General features: G+C 40.0%; 1 protein-coding gene across 1 annotated transcript; it reads left to right on the forward strand.

The window, feature by feature from the left end:
* Positions 1-9,451: 9,451 nt before the first annotated feature.
* LOC144528017 (transmembrane protein 47-like) lies at positions 9,452-16,474 on the forward strand. The gene is made up of 3 exons (XM_078266415.1): positions 9,452-9,803; positions 12,252-12,392; positions 15,528-16,474. The coding sequence occupies exons 1-3, from the start codon at positions 9,587-9,589 to the stop codon at positions 15,707-15,709; spliced, it is 540 nt and encodes a 179-aa protein (XP_078122541.1). The 5' UTR covers positions 9,452-9,586; the 3' UTR covers positions 15,710-16,474.
* Positions 16,475-21,758: the final 5,284 nt, after the last annotated feature.

The following is a 21,758-nucleotide window of genomic DNA, read 5'->3' on the forward strand; positions in this document are numbered from 1 at the left end:
AAAAGTACTCAAAAGTAAATTTTCTTCTTTTGAATTTCTCTCTATTTCTACATGCTTTTATTCTCTTATCACCCTACAAAGTTGTGGCTTTCTCTGTGTGTCTGTGCAATCAGCTGAGTCCCTTTGACAAAAACCACAGTTTGATGCTCTTGGCCTGGTGGAGCTCTTTGTAGCTGGAAGATAAAAGCTTGAATGCCCTAGTGCTTGTGTTTGACTTCCCTTTCTGGTAATATCTCATTGTCAGGGAACCGTATACTTAGTGTTTTAAATCTATAGCAATTCAACAATGACTAAAGATCAAGTTCATATGTGTGACACACTTTCTTACTTTTTTGACAGAACACCTGCACTGTAGTCTGAAAATGTGTCACGCAGCTGCAAAAGAGAAGCACATGAAAGAAAAGGTTTTGCATTTTACTTTTCAGGAAGTAATTTGACATGTCTGATGATGGGAATGACAACCGATCCCCAACGGCCAAGGTATCAAATGTTTGTGGATGATTTTACATTAACTTCTGCACAGTTTGTAGATGCAGCAAAGTGACATGACACCGAATGGATAAGGCTGTCAGGTTCATTTTAAAGATATTACACAGGGAGAAACTGTCAAACTGAAGAAACCAAAACACCTTGTCACTTAAATGCCCACATTGGTCATTATTTCATATTAAATTACAAGCTTGGGGATGTAAACTTTTCTTAACTTCATGGCTATGTCACAGATTTGAATAAAAAGGCTTTGTGCTAGTTGTTATGCGGTCTCAATTTCACTGACAGCTCTGTCAGGACAGTGTCATGGATCAGGGAAAGTTGAGAAGTAGAGCTTCAGAGGTGTTACGTGATACTCCACACAGGCTAAAGTGTGGCAAGAAAAACACAAACATAACATCCCCAAACAAATGAACTCTATTGTTATGATATCCCTTAGACAGTAATTACTTATGGGCCTGAAAACTGGGCCACAATACAAATGTATAAGGTTCCACAAAGTTTATCTTTGGTCTAATGCTTAAACAACACTGACTTTAGGGCAAACAAACAGTACGATGAAAGTGTGTTTTCCCCCACAAACCAATCCATCTTTGTAACACTGATATGTTTAAGTATACAGTATGTGTCCCAAATGATTAATAAAGATGATGGTAATACGCAAGTGAACACTGGTCCTAAATATGTATTTATTACTTTGGTTCTATTAGTGCACAAAAGGATAGTTTATGTAGGCATTGGTTTCTTGAGAGGTTACTTCTTTATACCATTTTCAAGTGATGTTTGTCTCTCAAATCAAATGATGTCATCATAATCCCTATTACATTTGGTGAATTAAGAGCTACAATCTAAATTATTTTAACTATTTTACTACTTTTTTAACTCCTGGTGTATCTCCCTGTGGACTAAAGTTAAAACCTGTTTTACATAAATATAATCAGATTGCATATTCGGAATTACATTTAAAATGTTTTGGGGCAAGAAAATGTAAGATAATGCTTGGAATCTCACTTGATGGATTGATCTCAATATAACAGAAAAACAGAAAAAACATGAAAGTGGCAAAAAATTAAATTTAGGAAGTTTCTTTTCTATTCATACTTGCACATGGAATTTCAAGTGTGGAAAGTGTGAGGATATTAGCTAAAGAACAGCAAAGATTATTTATACTGTTGCAACCATGTTCATTAATTGCTCTGCTTTGAAGACATCACTGAATAGCCCACTGCTTTAAATGAGAAGACCAATGGATACCAGGTCTCTGTTTTTAAAGAGCCAACAAAAGGAGTTGACTCTTTTCACAGCCGGCAGCACTCTCTTTGTCGTCTATTCCTCTCCCCTCAGGCGGAAAAGCTTCACTTTAAAACTCAGCTGTCACATTCTGGAGCCTCTCCTTTGCATGTCACGCATAACTCTAATTCACTCTGATCACTGGCTGCTCCGCACCTCCCTCAGTGAGCTCCCCAAGGGCTGCTGTCCACTGCCTGCAGTCTGACAGAGGGGAAAGGGAAGAAAGTGTCAATGCAGGAGGTAGTTTTCCAAGTTGTGGGGCATAGGAGGAGCAGATTTGGATATTTGGCTCTCAGTTGGGTGCTGTGTCACACTGCGTTTCATGCCAAAAGTGAACATGTACTCAGCGACTTTCCAAATCTGGCCACATAATCTCTTATTCGAGGAAATCATAAAATAAAAAATGTATTGTTTGGTCACACAGTTTAAATGTTCCTTACCAACAAGAGTAAATGTGACATCTCCAAATGTGATGTATAGAGGAAGTGTTTCACATTTGTTGTCTATTCACCAATGTTTTGCCTGGAGAGAAATGGAAATGAAAACCGTTTTCACAATAAAAACTAAACTGTAAGCACAACCAATGTACTTTTAAACCTTTTGGACATCTTTTAATGAGGCATAATATAATAGATTTTACTTCTGGCGGTTTAAAGATGTATGCCAATGAATAAAAGTTCTGAAGTGCTGAAATATATTTAAGATTATGAAATCAAAATTACCTCCAAAGGCTTTCATAGATCAAATAAAGAGCCCCATAATAAAGGACAATGTGAAGTTATTTGAATTCAGTCTCTCAAATGTTAGGACTTGATGCATTCTGATGAAGCAGCTTCATCACAGTTGTCCTTCCTGTTAGTAATGACTAGCTTTTAATGCCAACCCTTTCGATGAAGGTGCTGAATTTAACAACAGATTTATAGTATGCTGCTTATGTCATGGTCGGGTCAGGTTAGTCAGAGATTCCGGTGCAACATGATAAATTATGTACTAGAAGTGAACAACATAGTGTACACCTTCAATATAACAATGTATCGTAGTCTGGCGGCCATTTTCTGCAGTAGGGTAAACAGATACAATGGATGTCTTTTAATCATTTGCACAATTTTGCATACCTAATTTGTTTTTCATAAAGATGAATGGACATAAACCCAGTTTCAGTGTACATATGGAATGAGGTGTATATGTGTCCGACAGGACAGACAGAGTACTGTGCTTGCCGTCGATATGTCAAGGCTGAACAAGGTGGACTGCAGAATAAGCATAAGTGATTCACAGCTGGTGTCTGGGGGAAACACGAGAGAGGGGTGGAGAAGGCCGGCCGGCGAGTGGAGTGAAGGGGGGAGGAGGTCTGGTGGCGATAGTGGGGGCTGGTTGCAGCCATGACAACTGATGGAGGAGGAAGTAAACAGATGTCCACAAGCTGGCAGACAGGCCCAGAGTGGTCGAGCCACTGAGAGACAGGTGGACATCCAGGAACACAGTGGGACTGCAGAGTGACTGTGAAGCCAAGCAGGGCTTTGTATCTAGAATGCAAACACTGGAGTCATAAATAAATCTGTCACGGTATAGTTTAGGGAACTTAACACAAATGAGGCCCATATTTGACTATTCTGTATCCCAATGGGTAGAATGACACTAGTCGCTGTGGCAACACATTAAAGGTCTTTGTTTATTTTTGTAGGCTACTGACACACATTGTCACTCCATCTGGTGTCCACTACATCAAAGTATTGAGATGGTCTTACTTAAAAAAAAAAAAGTCAAGCCAACTGATGAAGACTCACAAAATATAAGTGGCCAAATACAGGTTCTTAATCATATTCATCAAACAAATGTCTGTCTCTTCCAATTTGATTGCAAGTTATAATCACGAAATGATGACACATTGATGATGATGCAGTGAGAAAGCCTTCATCTCAGCAGTCCAAATTAATCGGTGGTGATCGCGCAGTGGATATGACACATGCCTTTGGTGTGGGAGACCTGAGTTTGAATCCCACTGCGATACATCAACCAATGTGTCCCTGAGCAAGACACTTAACCCCTAGTTGCTCCAGAGGCGTGCAACCTCTGACATAGATAGCAATTGTAAAGTCGCTTTGGATAAAAGCGTCGGCTAAATGACATGTAAAGTAATCTGTCGCCGTCTTTCTAATAACCCACCTTAGCATTTTGCAGAGTCACCGCAGTAGTCTTGACAATAGACTGGAAACTGGAAAGCCATCAGTTTAAATCCCCTGGCAGGCTGCTAAATCAGAGTGCAGGAAATGAAGGAGACGTGCTTTCGCCTCCCTCAACACTGTCAACATGACCTTAAGCAAGGCACTTCAAACCCAGCTGCTCTGAGATGCACTTGTATGCTGGACTGAATTGAAATACTCACTGAAGGGGAAAATATGCAACTGTCATGTCAACATTTGAACAGGTTGAGGTTTCAAGGTGACTTTAAACAAACCCCATGTGCTCTGATGACTGTGATGTTCAGGAGACGATACATGTGCTGCCATGTGTCATTAGTGATGTGTCTTTAGGTTAAACAAGAAGGGACCGTGATGAGCTACACAAGCAGTCCAGAGAAGACATTCAGTGTGTCTTTTGGTATGTCTCTAAGTGGGCCTCTAGGAGGGAGAAAAGGTACAGTATTGTTTAAAAAGTAAATCTGTGATGCATACAAATGACAGAAAGTGATCAAATAAAGTATTTAGGAGAATGAAATTCCACAACACTGTGAGAGCAATGGTGCATTTGTTGCAGTCGCCCTCCTTGGTGTCCCCATGTTTGAAAGAAACACAGCAGAAATGCCCTCCTGAATGCCCCTGTGGTAGATAAAACATGGTAAAGTGCCCTCTAGGTTCCCTTACAGTGCAGAAAACGGGATGCAGTGCACTAATGGGTGGCCTTAAATGGAGAAAACGTGATGCAGTGTCATAGGCTGCCCTACATGCTTGCAGACTGGCCATGGCGCCCTTTTTATTTTTTTCCGCCCCTGCTCCTCAGACAGCCTGAGTCCGCCACTGTGAAAGTATAGATGAATGATTGAATGAATGAATGAGAGTAAATGGATTAACATTCCTGCTGTGAGGGGTTTTTTTTACATGCAAACTTTATTTAAACTATATTCTGCTCACACAGTCTGAACACAGTATGACTCGGAATGGTGTGATGTTCTTGTTACGGTAAAGAAAGAGATGAGCAGGACAGACTTCTGTAGTAATGACAGCATCATTAAACAAGGCCTCATCGGTTACCATGGAGGCTTATTCATCGTCGGAAAAACCTTGAGAGGCTTACTCTGAGCCTAATCAGCTGCAGGCACTCCAGGAAGACTATGATGAGCAATGGAGGATGATGTCATGGGATGAGCAGTTTGTGAAGAAGCTTTTTCTTTTCTCATGGACACAATAGTCTTCATCATCATCATAAATTATGCTGAATCACAGATCACACATCATGTGTGTTTACTTTATAAAATGCTCTGCCCATTTTCTAATTTCCTCCATCACTTCATTCTCCTTACCTCTTTGTTACTTTATTTGCTCTTTACTATAGAGAAAATATATTAACCAGCCATGTGAGTCCCTACAGTGTATTGGCATGCTGGAGTCTGAATAATATCACCTGAATACCTAAAACATGGTAGATAAAACTGAAACAGAAGGTTTGTAGGTGGGTGGCTCAGTAGATAAGTCAGAATTAGACAGAGAGGATCCAAAAAAGTAAAACATGACCTGGATTCCATTTATGCTCCTTTAAATCACCATGTGGGGAGTCACCATTGTGCCGTCTCAAGTAGCTTTGTCTGCTCGGCAGATTTTCTAATGAGGGGCTTTTGGAGGAGGATGACAGAGCGCTCTGCCTGTTCTGTCGGGGAGGAGGGGCATTTAAAGGAAATGAGCAATGCTCTGTCCATGGATACGCCTAATACTAGATTCCCCCTACTTAGATGCCCTGCTGGCAGCTTGGCAGCACCATTAGGACTGAGAGGGGTGGCATTAGTCTGAAACTCTCATTATGTCAGACACACTAAAAACCTCTAATCTAGGCATCAAATGAGAGGGGTAGAATGAAATAGGGCAAAACTGAGCAATAAGGCAGCAGAGGTACAATTTAAAGTGCTCAAATCATTTTTGTTTGTACTTTGCACTAGATAACTTTATTTGGAGACCAAATGCTCAGAATATTTGCTTGTATTGAATAGCTTTAAGTAATAATCCATTATGTGTTCATATAAATCAGTTACTGCATTAACTCTTGACTGCTATATACAACACACATGCTATTAAAGTTTCTCTTGTGCACAGAAATTGAGTTTTTTTTTACAGCAGCAATAACTGTGTATTTGTAATTTGTAGTATTTATTTCCTAAATTAGAACAGAAAATTGAGTTAAAAATGTCACAGGCCTCACTCTAAAAATCACATATTCCACCAACATAAAAATTAAAATTGGATCACATACAGTGAACTGGTTGCCTCTTATCATCATGTTATTATTATGAGACAGATGCACGACAGTTGGTCAATAAATCAATCAACCAAAAATATGTGAAGACATAGACAAGCACATCTTAGAAGAGATGGTGTTTTGTCTCTATGTATGCTAATAAATGCTCCTTTAATACTGACAAATGTTACTGGATTTGGTAAATTGGAGGTTTTATCCGCGCCACTCTGAAAAATGCATTGCCTAAGAAATGTGTCTTTTGTGGAATCAAGGAGGATTAGGAACTGTCTGCATCCACGTCAAAACAGTTACAGTAATAAGCTCACGTTAGGCACTCGGCCTGATACTAAGGATATTATAGGTTATCATCTCCTGTTTTTCGATTTTTTATTTTGTAGGTAGTTCACATGGACTGTGTTGAAAAAAGCCACAGAATCATTTTATGAGCATCGTCAAAGACATGAAGACTAAACGTGTGATTACAGAAAGAAGATATGGATTGTCGACTTCCATGAGATGATCCACATTTGCTGAACTTTGCTCATGTTATTACAGTAATAGGATAATTAATCAAAGCCATTCACTTGTTTCTAAGTTTATCTAGCTGCTTCTAACAAAGTTTCTTTATGCTCCACACATAATTCTTCTACTCAAAGTCCTGCTTTAGAGTTCGTAACCTGCACTTATTTTATTCACCAGGAGATGGGAATATTTCCCAAAACATATAAACTGAATGAAGATAAGACTACATTGTAGTTAAATCTAGTCTAACTTTACACTTGTCATTTTTATTTTCGGAATGTATAAGGTGTTTATAAATTCTGTGGCTGTTCGTAAGAGATATTAAAATCAACATATGTTTGAGCATGGATCAAAGGGTTATTTCCCAAAAGAGGTAAAAATATAAGTGAGCTTGGCCCACACACTGGCTGTGTGGAGCCAAAACATGATTAAAAGAAAAGACCAGCAAGCTAATAGACAGCTCTATTCTTATTGTGTCACAACAATTTTTTAGCAAGCACTGGATTTTTCGTGTTTTTTGTGGTCAATATGTTACTGTTGTTACTGCTTCTGCTCATAAATTGTAATCTGCTGCTAAAAATTATACAAGCAGTGGTGGTAAGAAGTACTAATAGCAGAAATAATGTGGGCGTTAGCAACCAAAATGTCACATGTCTGCCATCTGTTGGACCATTACCACATTACAACTTTCACTTCAACCATCAGTTTAGACAATGACACTAAAGGGATAGTTCAGATTTCTTTTGGACATTAGTACATGTCTAATACATACATTTGACATAGTATGACTTACTCTCTGTCCACAGGGTCTAAAAACAGGCTAATGTCTACTCATCAGTACCACCACCAGGGAGTTAATAATAGCACAGTATGTAACAATAATCTGTACCGGCCCTTCACAGTAATCCCAGACAGCATTAATGTGTACATTTAGGTATTGGAAATTACAGTAATCTTTGCATAATTCGTCAAGTCTGACATACAAGTCTGTTTTCTTATAAGTGTTTAGTTGCAATTCCCTTCTGACAGTACACACACATTGTCAACAACTGATTATTACTATACTGATTATTACATATTCATTTAGGTTTTTTTATGTTCTTATTCTTGCGGCTGTGATGTGTGTGTGTGTGTGTGTGTGTGTGTGTGTGTGTGTGTGTGTGTGTGTGTGTGTGTGTGTGTGTGTGTGTGTGTTGAATTTTATACCTCTAGCACTTTCTCTTTATAGACTGCCTTTAACTTGACTGAAAAGATGCTGCTGCAAAATAAATTCACAGCAATTGAGGTGTATGGGTGTAAAGGAGCAGGAGGAGGTCTGATGGAGCAGTACTGCTAATCTGTACTGAGGGAAGGACTGTATCTAACATAACAAATACATTAAATTATATGAATTGAAAGTGTATGTATCATATGTCTTTTTTTCCCAGATGTTTTTTCTAGTCTTCTAAGGTTGGGACATTCAGCCAATATCCTCTCATCATAACACTGAAACCATGGCCAATATCTATATATAACATATTATTTTCTATATATATAAATAAATATATTCCTAATAAAAATTAGGAATGACTTATTGGTTTTGCCCTTTTGTTGCTCTTGTTTTTGTTTTGACTTTTGAAGCCAAAGGTGAGAAACTGGCTACAACAAAAATATAACAACAATAATAATTTTTGTGCGTTCTTCTGGATCTTTCGTTTTTGGCGGTCAAATAAAAGCACACAGGCTAACATTAGCTACAAATATGATAATGAAGAATATAGATTAACAGCATAACGGCAATAATAATAATAATTTTAAAAAAAAACATTGATTTGACGTGACCGCTGACCGGTTCTGGTCTGGCCCAAAAAGGCCAAATGTAAACTGATTCCAATCTGGTCACTTCCCCTTGCACCTTCTTGACTGGTGGATCAGAAAATCAATTCACAGGACACGCTTGGATAAGTTATATCAAAGCTTTAGTAAAATGATATTGCAAGTTCAAACATGTGCACAAGGATCAGATTTTCCTTCAAGACAAAGTCTATAACTCCCTAGGAAACAGACAGAATCCCCTCCGGCATCTGATGCCCGCTACTCAAAACCTCACACTTTTTATGCATATTCGCCAGTCCCCTGGCCCATCCCTGGTCGTGCTATTATCAGTTGGATGTAGTCCAGGTCCGGCTTTCTCATGAAGATCGTTAAAGGATGACGCGCAAGAAGACAGTTCTGTTATTGTTAACCAGACAGGTGTCTCAAATTGTATACTCTGTTTCATCAATGTTTTACGGTGTGTACTCTGCCTGAGATATGTGCATGTTCTTATCTTCTGCAGAGCTGAAAGAGGGCATAGCAAGGTCATAACTTGATATTGTATTCCGCTCCTCCCGAGAGTCTTTTATTCCGTTTATTTAATTTATCGGTGTTCCGATACTCCCTTCAATTTTATCAGGCCAGCTGGCTTTCCCACAGACAGTCAGGAAGAGCAGAATACAATGCCATTCATGACCTTAAGGTCTCTATTTTGGACAAAATATCCTACAGGCTTCTAAAATTCCAATATTGTTGCTATAAAGAGTCAAGACTGGTACTTGAAAACAGCATTATGGAAGGAGGATAGCCATAAAAAAAAATACATTTCTTAGATAATTTCAGATTTGACTCATCGCCTGGCCCAGCTGAAGTGCAATTATTTTGAAAACCCGATCCAACCGGATGTCTCCTGTTAAACTTTTCCAGCTGGACACACGCACACAAAGCAGCAGTAAAGGCTATGGTGGGAGAAGACGCACGCAGACCTCCGGCGAGCTCATTTCCACTGTGATTGACCTGCAGCGGTGTATCTGGTTGGGAGAAGATGTCTGTGAACGAGATGTATGTGTTCCGGCCCTTCAAGCTGATCGCTCTGCTGTGCGTCTTCTTGGCGCTGTGTTTGGACGTGGTGGCTCTGCTGAGCCCAGCCTGGGTCACTGCGGAGCATTTCTCCCTGTCTCTATGGGAGTCCTGCTCCCAGTCCGAGGCACGGCATCCGACAGAGGAGGCTCAGTGGAGCTGCTTCTCCACCCTCACATCTGGTAGGAATTGGTGTTTGTGTTTGTACCTTTTGGTTCATTTTGGTTGTTTATAACAGGGAAGGGGATAACCAGACATTGTGAGAGAAAAAAGCTTTGATCTCAATGTTGTAGTAAATTAAGTAGCCTACTTTTTTAGGGAAAACTCAGATTTTTGTCATTTAGGCTATATGGTATAGCCTATGCTTAATGCACTGGTAATTGCCATGTATACTCTGGGTGTTTTTAAACTAGCTTGTTATCAGTGGTCATTTTCAGGGTCTGATATTTAGGCTATAGAAAGGCTGCACATCCTATGTTTGACAAAAACAAAGAGGAATGTTTGTTGAACTGTACTGAACAGCCTGGCAGCTCTGGCCACCGTCTCCCAGGAAGAGTCTGTTTTAGTTGGATTGTTGTTCTCTGTCCAGCAGCTGAGGAATTCAGGGATTCTTGTGCTGCTGATACATTTCCTCTGTTCATACCAGAGCAGTGACGTGTGTCAAAGTCATTGTGATCCTCAGCTCAGCCAGCAAGGGTTGACTAATCCATGAGCAATGAATTGAAAAAACATGTGGTTTGTTCAACTATCAATGTGTTTTCAGTCTTGTTTTGAATGGTAAATCAGTTAACAAAGGGCTGGTGAATAAGTGTTACATTTAAATGTTGATTCTTTATGAGTGGCATTGATGCTTTAACATTATGTCTAGGTCAAGTCAATGTCCATGTTTAGGATACGAAATAACAGAAAACTGAGCAACACAATCTCTTTGGCACACAAAGAGTTAACCCACAACCGATAAGACTTTGAGAGGGTTTGAAGAGACACATTCAGCATCTTCCCCATCATCCACATTACCAGGCCTGGCCCACCAGGTTGCCTTTTGTCAAGCATTGACGCCACATGAGAGGAGTGTTTATGACTCCAACCCCCTTCCTTTCCCCACCAGGGGAGGAAATCCTCATTAAATGTGCCAGATTTTGGCTGGTGGCTAGTACAGTAGGTTGGCTTGTTATTAACTGGAGCTTCGTCTCCATTAAACACACAGTAGCTGACTGTTAAATTAGTAATAAAAAGAATAAAAGGCTAAAAGCAAACCATATAAAATCACATGTAGTCTTGGCCTAATTAGTTGCCAAAAGTATGTCAGATATTTTAGATTTTAGCTGTTTATTAATATTAAGAGGCCTGAGTGACCACCATCACAGACACAAACTTGCACAGCTACAAAGAGGGAAACACAGCTTTGGGGTGACTGACCGCTCTCTGATATTGTGGAATGTGTTGGGGTGAATGGGAGGCGGGTTTGTTGCTTTGAGAGTCTGCAGACCTCATTAAAGCAACAGTGGAGGGGTGTGTTGGGGCTAAAGGGGCAGTTCACCAAAAGGCAAAGCTGATTTATTATGCACACATTCTCACACCTATCCCAAGATTCTTTAATTTCAATCTTTGGAGTGAATGGCGGACACCATTCAATGCAGAATCAATTGCAAGTGACTACTATAATGCAGATCAATACAGTATTATAACTTACAGCGTCAGTGAGCATTGTGATGTGAGTGCACTGTTTTTTTTTTTTTTATAACCACATAATGGACCAAAGATGTTAGACAAAAAATATTTCCTAAAGACTGAATCAAATCATGTTGAGATGTGTTATTGGGAAAAAGTTCATTTTTACCATCCTAAATACAATTAAATTAGGACCTGTGTTCATCAAATGCAAATCCTTCTCCTTTTGAGTCGAGTCTCCTGAGGTTTGGCCTTCTTCTGACACTGACAGGTGAGACATCAAAGAGGGAACACACAATGCGGGCAGGAATGTAAAAATGAACAATACATTTCTGGTTTCAGACTCTGTATCATTGCTTTACTGAATAGAGAGTTAAGCTCAGGTCAGAAAAGCTTTTAAAATGTGCCGGTTTAACAACCTAGTGTTGTGTAGGCCTTTCCAGGGAAGAATCTTGTGAAGTGATGAGTTTAACTTTTCCACCAGGAGCAACTGGAGTTTGTTTGGAATAAACTGAATTAGTGTGCTGTTAAAAGGCCACCATGGCTGAACCGACATGGAAAAGACTGGCAGCCACAAGCAGAAACGCCACAGTAAGATTTAATTAGCGCCACAAATGTCACCAAAATAGACAAAAGAAATCTTTCTAACTTTATTTTCATGTAAAAATCAGCAAAAATATGATAAACCTTGATGGAAATGGATGAGAATTGGGCAATGTTGTCAGAAGAAATACATATAAACAAGTAGAAAGATAAAATCAGAAAATATCAGTTATTGGAGAGTTTGTGTGTATGCAAGTATAAATGCAAGGTCTGAGTCTGTTCTGCTTCACTCACTTCCCTCTGTGGGATTAGCTCTTGTTTTGTGTTTGTCAACACAGCGATTCAATTCAACAGTGCTGTCCTGTGAATCAAGCTTTTGTCGCTGCACTCTAACCTTCGTGTGTCTCGTCCTGCAGACTGGCAGATTGCCACCCTGGTGCTGCTGGTGGCCGGTGCCGTGGCGACTCTCTCGGCCTTTCTGGTGGCCCTGATTTCCCTCTGCCGGGGGACACAGAGACGGCACTACCGCACTGTGGCTGTGCTCCTCTTCACTGCAGGTATGTCTTTCTCTTCCTTTCTATTACTTTCTCACCAAACTTTCTTAAATCATTTGCACTTTCTGCCCTTTATAAATGTCTATCAAGTGTTCCAACACATCATGCACATTTGGAAACAAAAAGATGGCACATATATACATATATACGTTCACCGCAAACCGCAACAATTTCCATTTAGACAGGGTTTTTTTTTGTTCCAGTGCTAATGTTAAATAGAAGGGTGCAGAAGGAAAGAAGCAGCTGAATGAGGCGTGCTGGTTGAGATCATTCTTTCTGTGGTGTGGAGTCTGGGGAACTGCCGGATCATGAGCCAAGAAAAAGCAGCCGCAGAATTTGCAGATTTACCAACCAATTGAAGTCACTTAGGGAAAAAAAAGCAACCACAGACTCCTCACCCATCACTGCCTCATATTTGGACAGCACTTCTCCTGCATGCTTTGTGAGAAGGTCCTTTGGGTGAAGCCAAATTTTGACACTGGTGAGGGAGGATCTATTTATGAAACGAATAATTAAAACCAAGGCAGAGAGACATTGTTCTGTATACTGTGCATAGCCTGTGCTTACTTTACTTTGACAACAATGATGAAACATTAACCACTAACCGCTACTTATCTCATGCCCAGTTCAAGTTTTAAAAAATAAAATGGGATTATTTAAGACACAGACATCCTGTCATACATCGCAAATAACATTCCTCCTCCTGCAGTGTTACATTATGCCTGTGGACTCATCTTAAAGGAGTGGTTTGACATTTTTGGAATATCCATACACTTATTTGCTTTCTTGGTATGACTTTCTATAGATGAGAAGAATGATACTACTCTCTTATCTGTCTGTTAACAATGAAGCCACAGCCGGTGAGCTTAGCTTAGCATAAAGACTGAAAGCACAGGAGCTAGTTTCGGTTTGTATATGGATGAAAACAAAATATAACTTGTTTATTGGTGAGCTTTAGAGGTGCTGGTAGGTGGATGTTGTTACCTTTGGACAGAGCCAGATAGCTGTTTCCAGTCTTTGTGCTAAGCTAACCTGCTTCTGTCTGTAGCTTCATACTTAACTGTACGTACACACCACCGCCAACTTGAGCTGCAAAAGAAGCTCTGGCCGCCCTGTCAAGGACGCTTGTCAAAAAGTACGTGGAAGCTTTTGGTGCTTTGGCCGCTCTGATGTGGCAGGACATTCACATCAAGCAAGGAAGAATAGCATACGTACTTAAATAATAAAAACATCACGCACTTCACCAACTCACCGGAGACACCAACTATCCCTGCTATTTTATCCCATGCCTCGTTTTTTTTTTTTTATCTGGTCCCTATACGCAAACAAAGTCATATCATAAATTATAGGGAACCCAGCAACAGCGATGATGAGCTTTTCTTCCATTTTCTCAGAACTAATGTTGTGGTTGGAACGAAAGTTTACATCGTATGTTCTCTGGAATCAGCCAGCGCGAAGGACGTCTATATTTCGATTGGTTGCTGGTCGTTTGCCGCTGAACTCCATTTGCCACTTTGCCATAGCTCATTACCATAAAGTTGACCAAACTTCAACTTTCTGCTTGACGTTCTGGTTGCTCAACATGCCCAAAACGCGACGCCGACGGATTTTCCGCTTCTTCCAGCTGAGAGAAGCCGGCTTCCATTGAGAATTAATGACTTCCTGTAACTTTGAAGCTCAAGTCGGCGGCGGTGTGTACATAACGGACAGACATGAGAGTAGTATCAATCAACTATTTCTTTAACATTTGTCTGATTAGTCTGTTAGTCATAGTATCCTCCTCAACCCCAGACTCCCTGTGGTGTGTCCATCGTTTTTCAAACCCATGGTGAGTGGAAAGATATTAGGTTATTTGTTCTAGCTTTTCATAGATTAGACTGAATGGCTGGAACAAGCAGATAGACAATAATATATAATGCTGTCAACCGCTGTGAAAAATTGTTTAATCTAACTTTGAAGGGGAAATGGAAGGGATTTTTCTCTAGTTCTGTCTCTGAAACCGTCAGTCACAAAGCACCAGTGTGTGCAGTGGACTTAATGGATGCTTTTGACTGTTAGCCATTTACTGAAAAGTGTGGGAAGGCAGTGTTATCCTTTCCTGTGTGTAATTGCTTTAAGAGCCTTTGCGAGAATAAGGTCTCCTTACAGGCACACAGTCCTCAGCAGAGCAGCAGCAGCAGAGGGGTTGGACTCTGTTAAATGCTCCTTGGCAGGACCATGGCTGTGTGGTATTTATTTTCTGTCCAGAAATATGACCTCAGTGGGCTGCGAGCTCAGTCTGGGCTCCATCAACACCGCCACATTCTTGAGCTGCCGTCGTCCCTACTGCATGCCCCCATTGCTCCGTCCTGTAGGAAGGAAAGGCGGAGTCGTAGTCACACAAAGTCCCTTCTTCAAGAGTCACCTAGCATGCACGAAAGGGAACTGAGGTAGCTGGTGTGAGAGGAGACCACAGTACTCCTTTGATCACACACACACACACATGCACGTACCCCCCTAAGTGACGCATTTACCACCGGTACTTCATTGTCCTGAATGATTTGAAAGGAAAAAGATTTACTTTTTATTTAATGATCGAGGCATTAAAGACATTTTCCTTCAGGGATGTCAAGGTCCAAAGAATAATCAATAAAGAAAAATTGTTAGAAAATTGTTCCTCATTTCACTAAAGAAAGGCAACAGCAGAGGCTTTTTTTTGCCGAAATGTGCTGTTTAAGTCAGTCACTCTCAGGAGAAAAAAGACAAACCACTTCAAAAGAGCAAGAATCCCACAAGGAGGAGTGTCATAGAAAGACTGTTTCTCTTGATGTTTTCCTTTTTTTATGCAGATGGCAGACTGGATGAGAAATAGAAATACATTTAATGCAAAAACATATCTTATATCTTGTTATTGCACTGCATTTTTACCTTACACTTGAAAGCACCTTTTGGTCCTTTCTTGAAAAGTGCTATAAAGATTAGACCTTATGGTACTTGAAACAGGACCAGTCATAGTAGTAGTAAAAGTTGTATTGACGTGGTTGTAGAAGTGCTATCAGTAACACAAACACTGCTGTAATATTTAATAACATTAGTGTTGCCTAGTAGTCTAGTTGTTTTTCCCCAGTAAAATCTGTTGTTTGACTCTTTTGGTTCTAGTGGTTCTGCAGGCCTGTGCTCTGGTCCTCTACCCGATCAAGTTCATCGACGGAACGGTCCTTCAGACCTATCACGAGTTCAACTGGGGCTACGGGCTCGGCTGGGGAGCCACCATCTTCATGTTGGGCGGAGGGATCCTATTCTGCCTGCGGACGGACATATACGAGGATGCAATGTACTGAGTCCTTTCTCAAACCCCCCGTCACTGGAAATACACACATAAACATACACACACAGAATTCCCATACAGGAGGTGTGCTACTTTTCCTCACTCACAGCACACAGCTAATGTGTATTAGAGCACAGACCCAGTCTCTCTTTTTCTCTTGCTGTCTTGCACTCTCTGTTATTTTTAGACAGGTTGTGGGGGCTGTATGAATAGCACCCCCACCACACCTACTTCCATGTAGCCAGCGGGTGCCTCAGCCCTGCCGGTATCAGGGATGAGGTGGCAAAGCTAAAGCACAGAGAGCTTTCTGGACAGGCGTGAGCCACCGATGCTGGACGTTTCCACCGCTCGTTGACCTGGATCTCTATTGTTAGGGAACAGGACAGTAAATTCTCAGCACAGACCTGAATGTGCAGTGACTGAGCATTTAAAAGGATTGACTTATCGCCACATTTCTTTTTTAGTTTATTTTCCTTTTTGTAGCATTTCATGAGGACAAGCTTGTTGTTAATGTATTTATGGCATACACTTTATAAATATTGAAAAAAACAACTGAACTTTCCCCTCCGTGTGTTCTAGCTGAAACATATCTAGAAATGCTGAGCCTTCTGATGTTAGAAGTGTAAATTAGATAGCTTGGATATATATGCTAGAGCTCTCCAGTGTTTATAGTTTGTTTGCAAACTCACACTTTGTCTCAAATGAAAAAATGTAAATGTGTACAAAGTATTTCTACATGAAGGAAAATCCAGAATAAACAATTGTAGTTTTGGGAGTATTAAGAGTGTGAATTTATGTTGGTCTTTAATACTACAAAGTTGATGCGACTGCAGTTGTCTGTCACTCTGATACTAGTGGTTCACAAACTGACCTCTGACTGAATTTTAAGAGGGGCAGCATCAGGGCTGCCCCCCTTTTTGGGACTAAACCGCAATGAGACAAAAATGCAAAACACTTTCATTATCCAGAGCACACATTCCTTAGAGGAAGACCCCCCAGTCTATTTAAAGAGATATCACTGGGTTGCTAGCGTGCAGCTAGCTGATGTGTGAAAATACAACGCATTGGTTGAAGCATAATGAGCAACATAAAACATTTTATTATGTTATTATTTGGGACGTATTTACAACACTTCCACATTATTTGCTTGTTGTAAATAAATGTGCTCACAGGCTGAAATTCAAATTACAGCTACCATTTATTGTGTAACCTACCTTTTAGTTTGCAGATCATAAGGTAGCTTTAGGTAGTTATTCATGTTTTTGTCCAAGTGTGTATTAAAGTAACGAAAGGCACGTTTAAAAAAGATCTCTGTTATTCTTCTGGGTGTTTTGTGTAAAACAGAAGGCACAGCCACACCTGAGCAGCCTGGTGTGAAGTCTCTCTATACACACTTTCTTTACCCCCTAGAGTTCGAACTGCAACAGCTGGTTAAACAACCTTTGGAAAGGGAACTTCTACAAATAAACAATATACCCAGCTGCAGCAGTGTGAAATCTCCCCAGCTGTGGACAATATTTACACCCAACAACATACATCAACAGCTCCAAGGGAAAAACACCCACATTACTTTGTGAAAAAAGTGTAATGTGGTGTGTTGTGTGTGTGTGAGTGTGATGCCAGGTCAGTGATTGTCTTATAATAGCAGTGACCTCTCGGGAATCTTTCAAATGTGACTCACGTGTTAAAGGTGACGCGCTTACATGGCATGCTGGCGAAGAGGGCACACATCATACAGTTTCTAAAGCATGACATGGACATCATCATGTTACTTTCTTGGCCCGCACACACATGTTAAGCATGTTGTTTTGAGTGAAACATTAGTGGAGAAGACAAAGTGGAAGATGTCTTGACAGTGGGGACACTTTGAACAAGTGGAACATTGACTCAGGGCATTTAAAATAAGAAGAACAATATGTTAAACCTTTAAGGATACACACACACCCTTTGTATACCACCTGTTCCACTTAATATGCAAATGTGTTTCCCAGGCAAGTTTTCTTTGCTTTTATTTGGCAGAAGATGGTTTTAAATTATGCACTCAATAGTAGTTTTGGTGTGTTGTTAGGGTCAAAGGTCAAGATGCCAGTATGTCTTTATTCTTAGCACTCCCCCCAAACAGTTACTGCTCTTCTTGCATTACATGCCACTGTATAGTAAAGAGGAATATGCACTTAAACAAAATTGTTTCACCAAAGCGATTGTTCATGTTTTACACTAATTCACTGAAGTGTCAGTTGCTCATGGCTCATGTGATCTGATTCTGTTTACTTGCTGGTTCCTCCTCCATGAGCACCATATTTGACCACACCCAGACCATTAACTCTAATGTCTTCCTCCACCTAGTGGTCGAACTTCATTATATCTGGTGTTGTGAGACTGAAGGCTTTAGTTGTGATTCTTTCTCTCAAATGAAGGGTGATATTCAACCTGTGGCATCTTTAACCAAAAAATGTTGATCCAAAAATCTGTTTTTTGAGGTGTTTATCATGACTCTTTGCGCTATGAAAATGAAGTGGTGGAACAGAGAGAGAAAAATATGTTTCATATGAATCATTTCATTTTTGTTTGTTGCTTTTGCTAAGATTAGCAGAAAAATGAGCTAATTAAACTAATTAACTAATTAATAAACATATTATTATTTGTTTAGTTATTAATGCACACATTTTTTAAACAGAATCATTTTTTGAATAACTCTGCACCTACATGCTCTCATCTCTGCCTACTTTGGACATGGCCACAGCTTTTCTCACTACTGCAGAGGTTTAGCACAACTCAAGAAGAAAAGTATACTTTATTAATCCTACAAGGGGAAATTCAATTATTTTACTCTGTTGTTATATATATTTTCACACACACAGGCCCAAATAAGCACTTGCACAAACAGGACCTAAACACATGCATTATGTACGGAGAGATGTCAGAGTGAGGGGGCTGCCTCACAGGATGGCGCACCGAGCAGTTGTTCAAGGGCTTTTCAACAGTGCCCAGGATGCAATCTGGCACCTCACCAGCTACCACTCAAAAAATTATGCTATTATGCAAAGTTTAATTTGTAATCATTGACTTGTTTTTTGATACAACAACTTGGGGTTAAGTGTCTTCAACATGCAGAGCCAGGGATCCAACCGCTAACCTTGTGATCAAAAGGAAACCAGCTTTACATCCTGCACCACAGCAACCCACAATTCTGTCTCTATGTAGTTCAGAGGAAACAAAACAAAAGTAATCCTTCAGTCCACAGCTGTTTGGACAGACAACAGCACATTTAGTCACATTCAATTGTAAGTCTGAAAAGCAATAAACTGTTTGTAGTGAAGATGATTTGGCCTTTGGAGAGTAGCCTAGCCCCTGGGTACAGTAACCAGCCAGGCCCTGCACTCTTTTACTCTGCAGGGACAGATTCCAGTTACTGAGCCTGGGGGACAGAGACAAAGATGGGCTCTGACATCTTGGTGCCTGAGGAGGGAAATTATTGTTGTAGTGATAAAATTATGCAGAGATCTACTAAACATCCAAGATAACCAATTATAAATGCAAACCTAAGTTGTCCAGCTCCTTCTGTGATCCTCAGCAGTGGACGCCCTCTGCAGATTAGGGTCAGCAGACTAGTGAGGCAGATAAATGCACTGAAAAGTAACACCTGGGCTATACATTACCCTCCAACCAATCCTCTCTCAAGCTTGGCTCCACCAAAATTACATATTAACCTGAAAAAAGTTACTCACTTCTCCCATCACACTTGGGTCCTGTAGTGATTCTCACTATCACACTTGGGTCCTGTTAAACCCACATACTACTACTGTTAATAATGTATACTGAATATATTGTTACAGTCAAAACAGTTGCATAGCTTATTTTTAACTCATCATTCACTTGCATATCATCCATTATCTTCTGTTTTTTCATGCAGCAAGGGTGCTTTATTTTGTTGAGCCACACAGCAAATAATCTGAGCCGTTTACTATTCAACCATGACACAAAAATGACAAATATCTCATCTAGCTCAATCTGTCATTCATTCTCTACTGATTAATCATATAAGATCTCTGTCTTTTTACCAATCCCCATTGACACACACATGCACATGGATAGTCAGGTGTGAGCAAAGCAACCTGCTTTGGGAAGCAGTCAGCTGCCTAGCTGACCTTGTGGATGTCAATGAATGTTGGATCAAACACAAAAAAACAGCAGTCAGCCTGGAGTCAGATGGTTACTTTCCCAACACGAAAGAAAATATCATGCAGTGGAAATTTTATATTTAATATGAGATTTAACAGAATAGTGTATTCTGTGTGTTAATTAAGGGCAAGGAACATACAAGGACCCGCACACTGAATCAGAGAGTCTTTTATATGCAATGTTTTAATCTAACTCTGGTCTTCCTCAGGCAAAAAATAACAAGCAACTGTATGTTCACCCAACAACGTCTGACACACCTTCAGTCGCACGCTCACACACACACACACACACACACACACACGCACACACACAAACAGTAAAAAGCAGTAAAGGAATGGAAGATTGTCTCCGTGCAGTTGTATTCATCTTACATCTGTGAACTTTGAGTCTTAATCTAAACATATCATTCTTATGATTGTCATGCTTGCAGTCCCACAATGATACACATATTATAGGTTTGGGTGGGGAGATAGGGAGCCACCTCCTTGTGCTCCATTTTGGTTGGTTGAGCAGTGTTATGAAGTGAGGGATAAAGGAGTGCTTGTACTGTTTTTTTCCTGCAACTTGGCACCCTAAAGCGCCTCCCAGAGGGCAGAAGTTGGTACGCCTCGTGTAAAGCATGAGTAGGGTCCATGGTGATTTTCCCAGCAAGTCCGAGGGTATGCTTAGTGCAGCTGTTAAGGAAGGCATTTTCCACAGAGTGACCCACCAACTTGGAGCAGATCCCCAGAAGCCGTAGTAACCTGGTTTTCAGTTTGACTGAGAGGCCACTGAACCAGACTGGACCTCCGTAGGCCTACTGCAGGACACTTCGAATGGTGTAGCAGAAGAATAGGTTGAGGATTTCCTTACTGGCTGCAAATGACCGAAGTCTCCTTAAAAAGTAGATCCTCTGTTGAACTTTATTGCAGGTGAAATCCACATGATGGGTCCAGGACAATGCGCTGTCTAAGTTCACCCCCAGGTGAATGAAAAATATGAATATAAGTGTACCGTTTATTTTAAATATATTTTACACAGTCATTTAATATGGCTAACACAAGATAATCTATTACAAAATCTAAATACTGCAACACTCATTTCATTAAGAATGTGTTGAGTGCTTTATATCATCTGGACACCAGAGGGCAACAAGAGCTATGACAAAATAAAGTGTCACCTGTTCCTAACTATATATCTCTATATTACTCAAAAGCAGGTTATCTTAACAAGTTAATTAGGTAAACTTCATAACAGATTATTTTACAATGCATATACTGTGCCATTAAAATGTAAATAAAATGGGAAAAAGCTTGATGAACATCCCGATTCTTCACTTACACATCTTTTTCTGTCTACTTGCAAGCATGTCACAGTTAAAAAATACTCTTATTTGCATATGAACAATATTTTAAATTCATATATAATTCAAAACATAATCCCAAATGATAAGCAGAATATTCACATTTGAGCTGGTGTTGCACATGGAAACCAAAAGGCAAATGTTGCTCTTCACTGTTTGAAATAAAGGAACACTGTGTGCAGTTTATATGACAGCAACTGTTTACTATAGGGATTTGAACAACATAATATCCTGCTGTACATCATTTCATACAGATACAACTGTGAGGGATACACATGAAAATCAATAAAAAATCAACACATTTCAGATTGTTGTTCCATAACATAAATTATTCTGGTTCTGGAAAAAAATGCAACAAGATAGAAACATTATGTGCAAAATGCAGCAGTGATTGTTTTCATTGTTCCTGTTTATACAAATATATATACACAAAGGATAAAACAAATAGATTTAAAATTATTTCCAGCTGTTTCAGTTATGACAAACAAGGTTTTGCAGATGTTAAATACTTTATTTTTACGGCGCCATTTTAATTTTT

The sequence above is a fragment of the Sander vitreus genome, chromosome 13 (genome assembly GCF_031162955.1).
Source record: "Sander vitreus isolate 19-12246 chromosome 13, sanVit1, whole genome shotgun sequence".
NCBI lineage: Eukaryota > Metazoa > Chordata > Actinopteri > Perciformes > Percidae > Sander > Sander vitreus.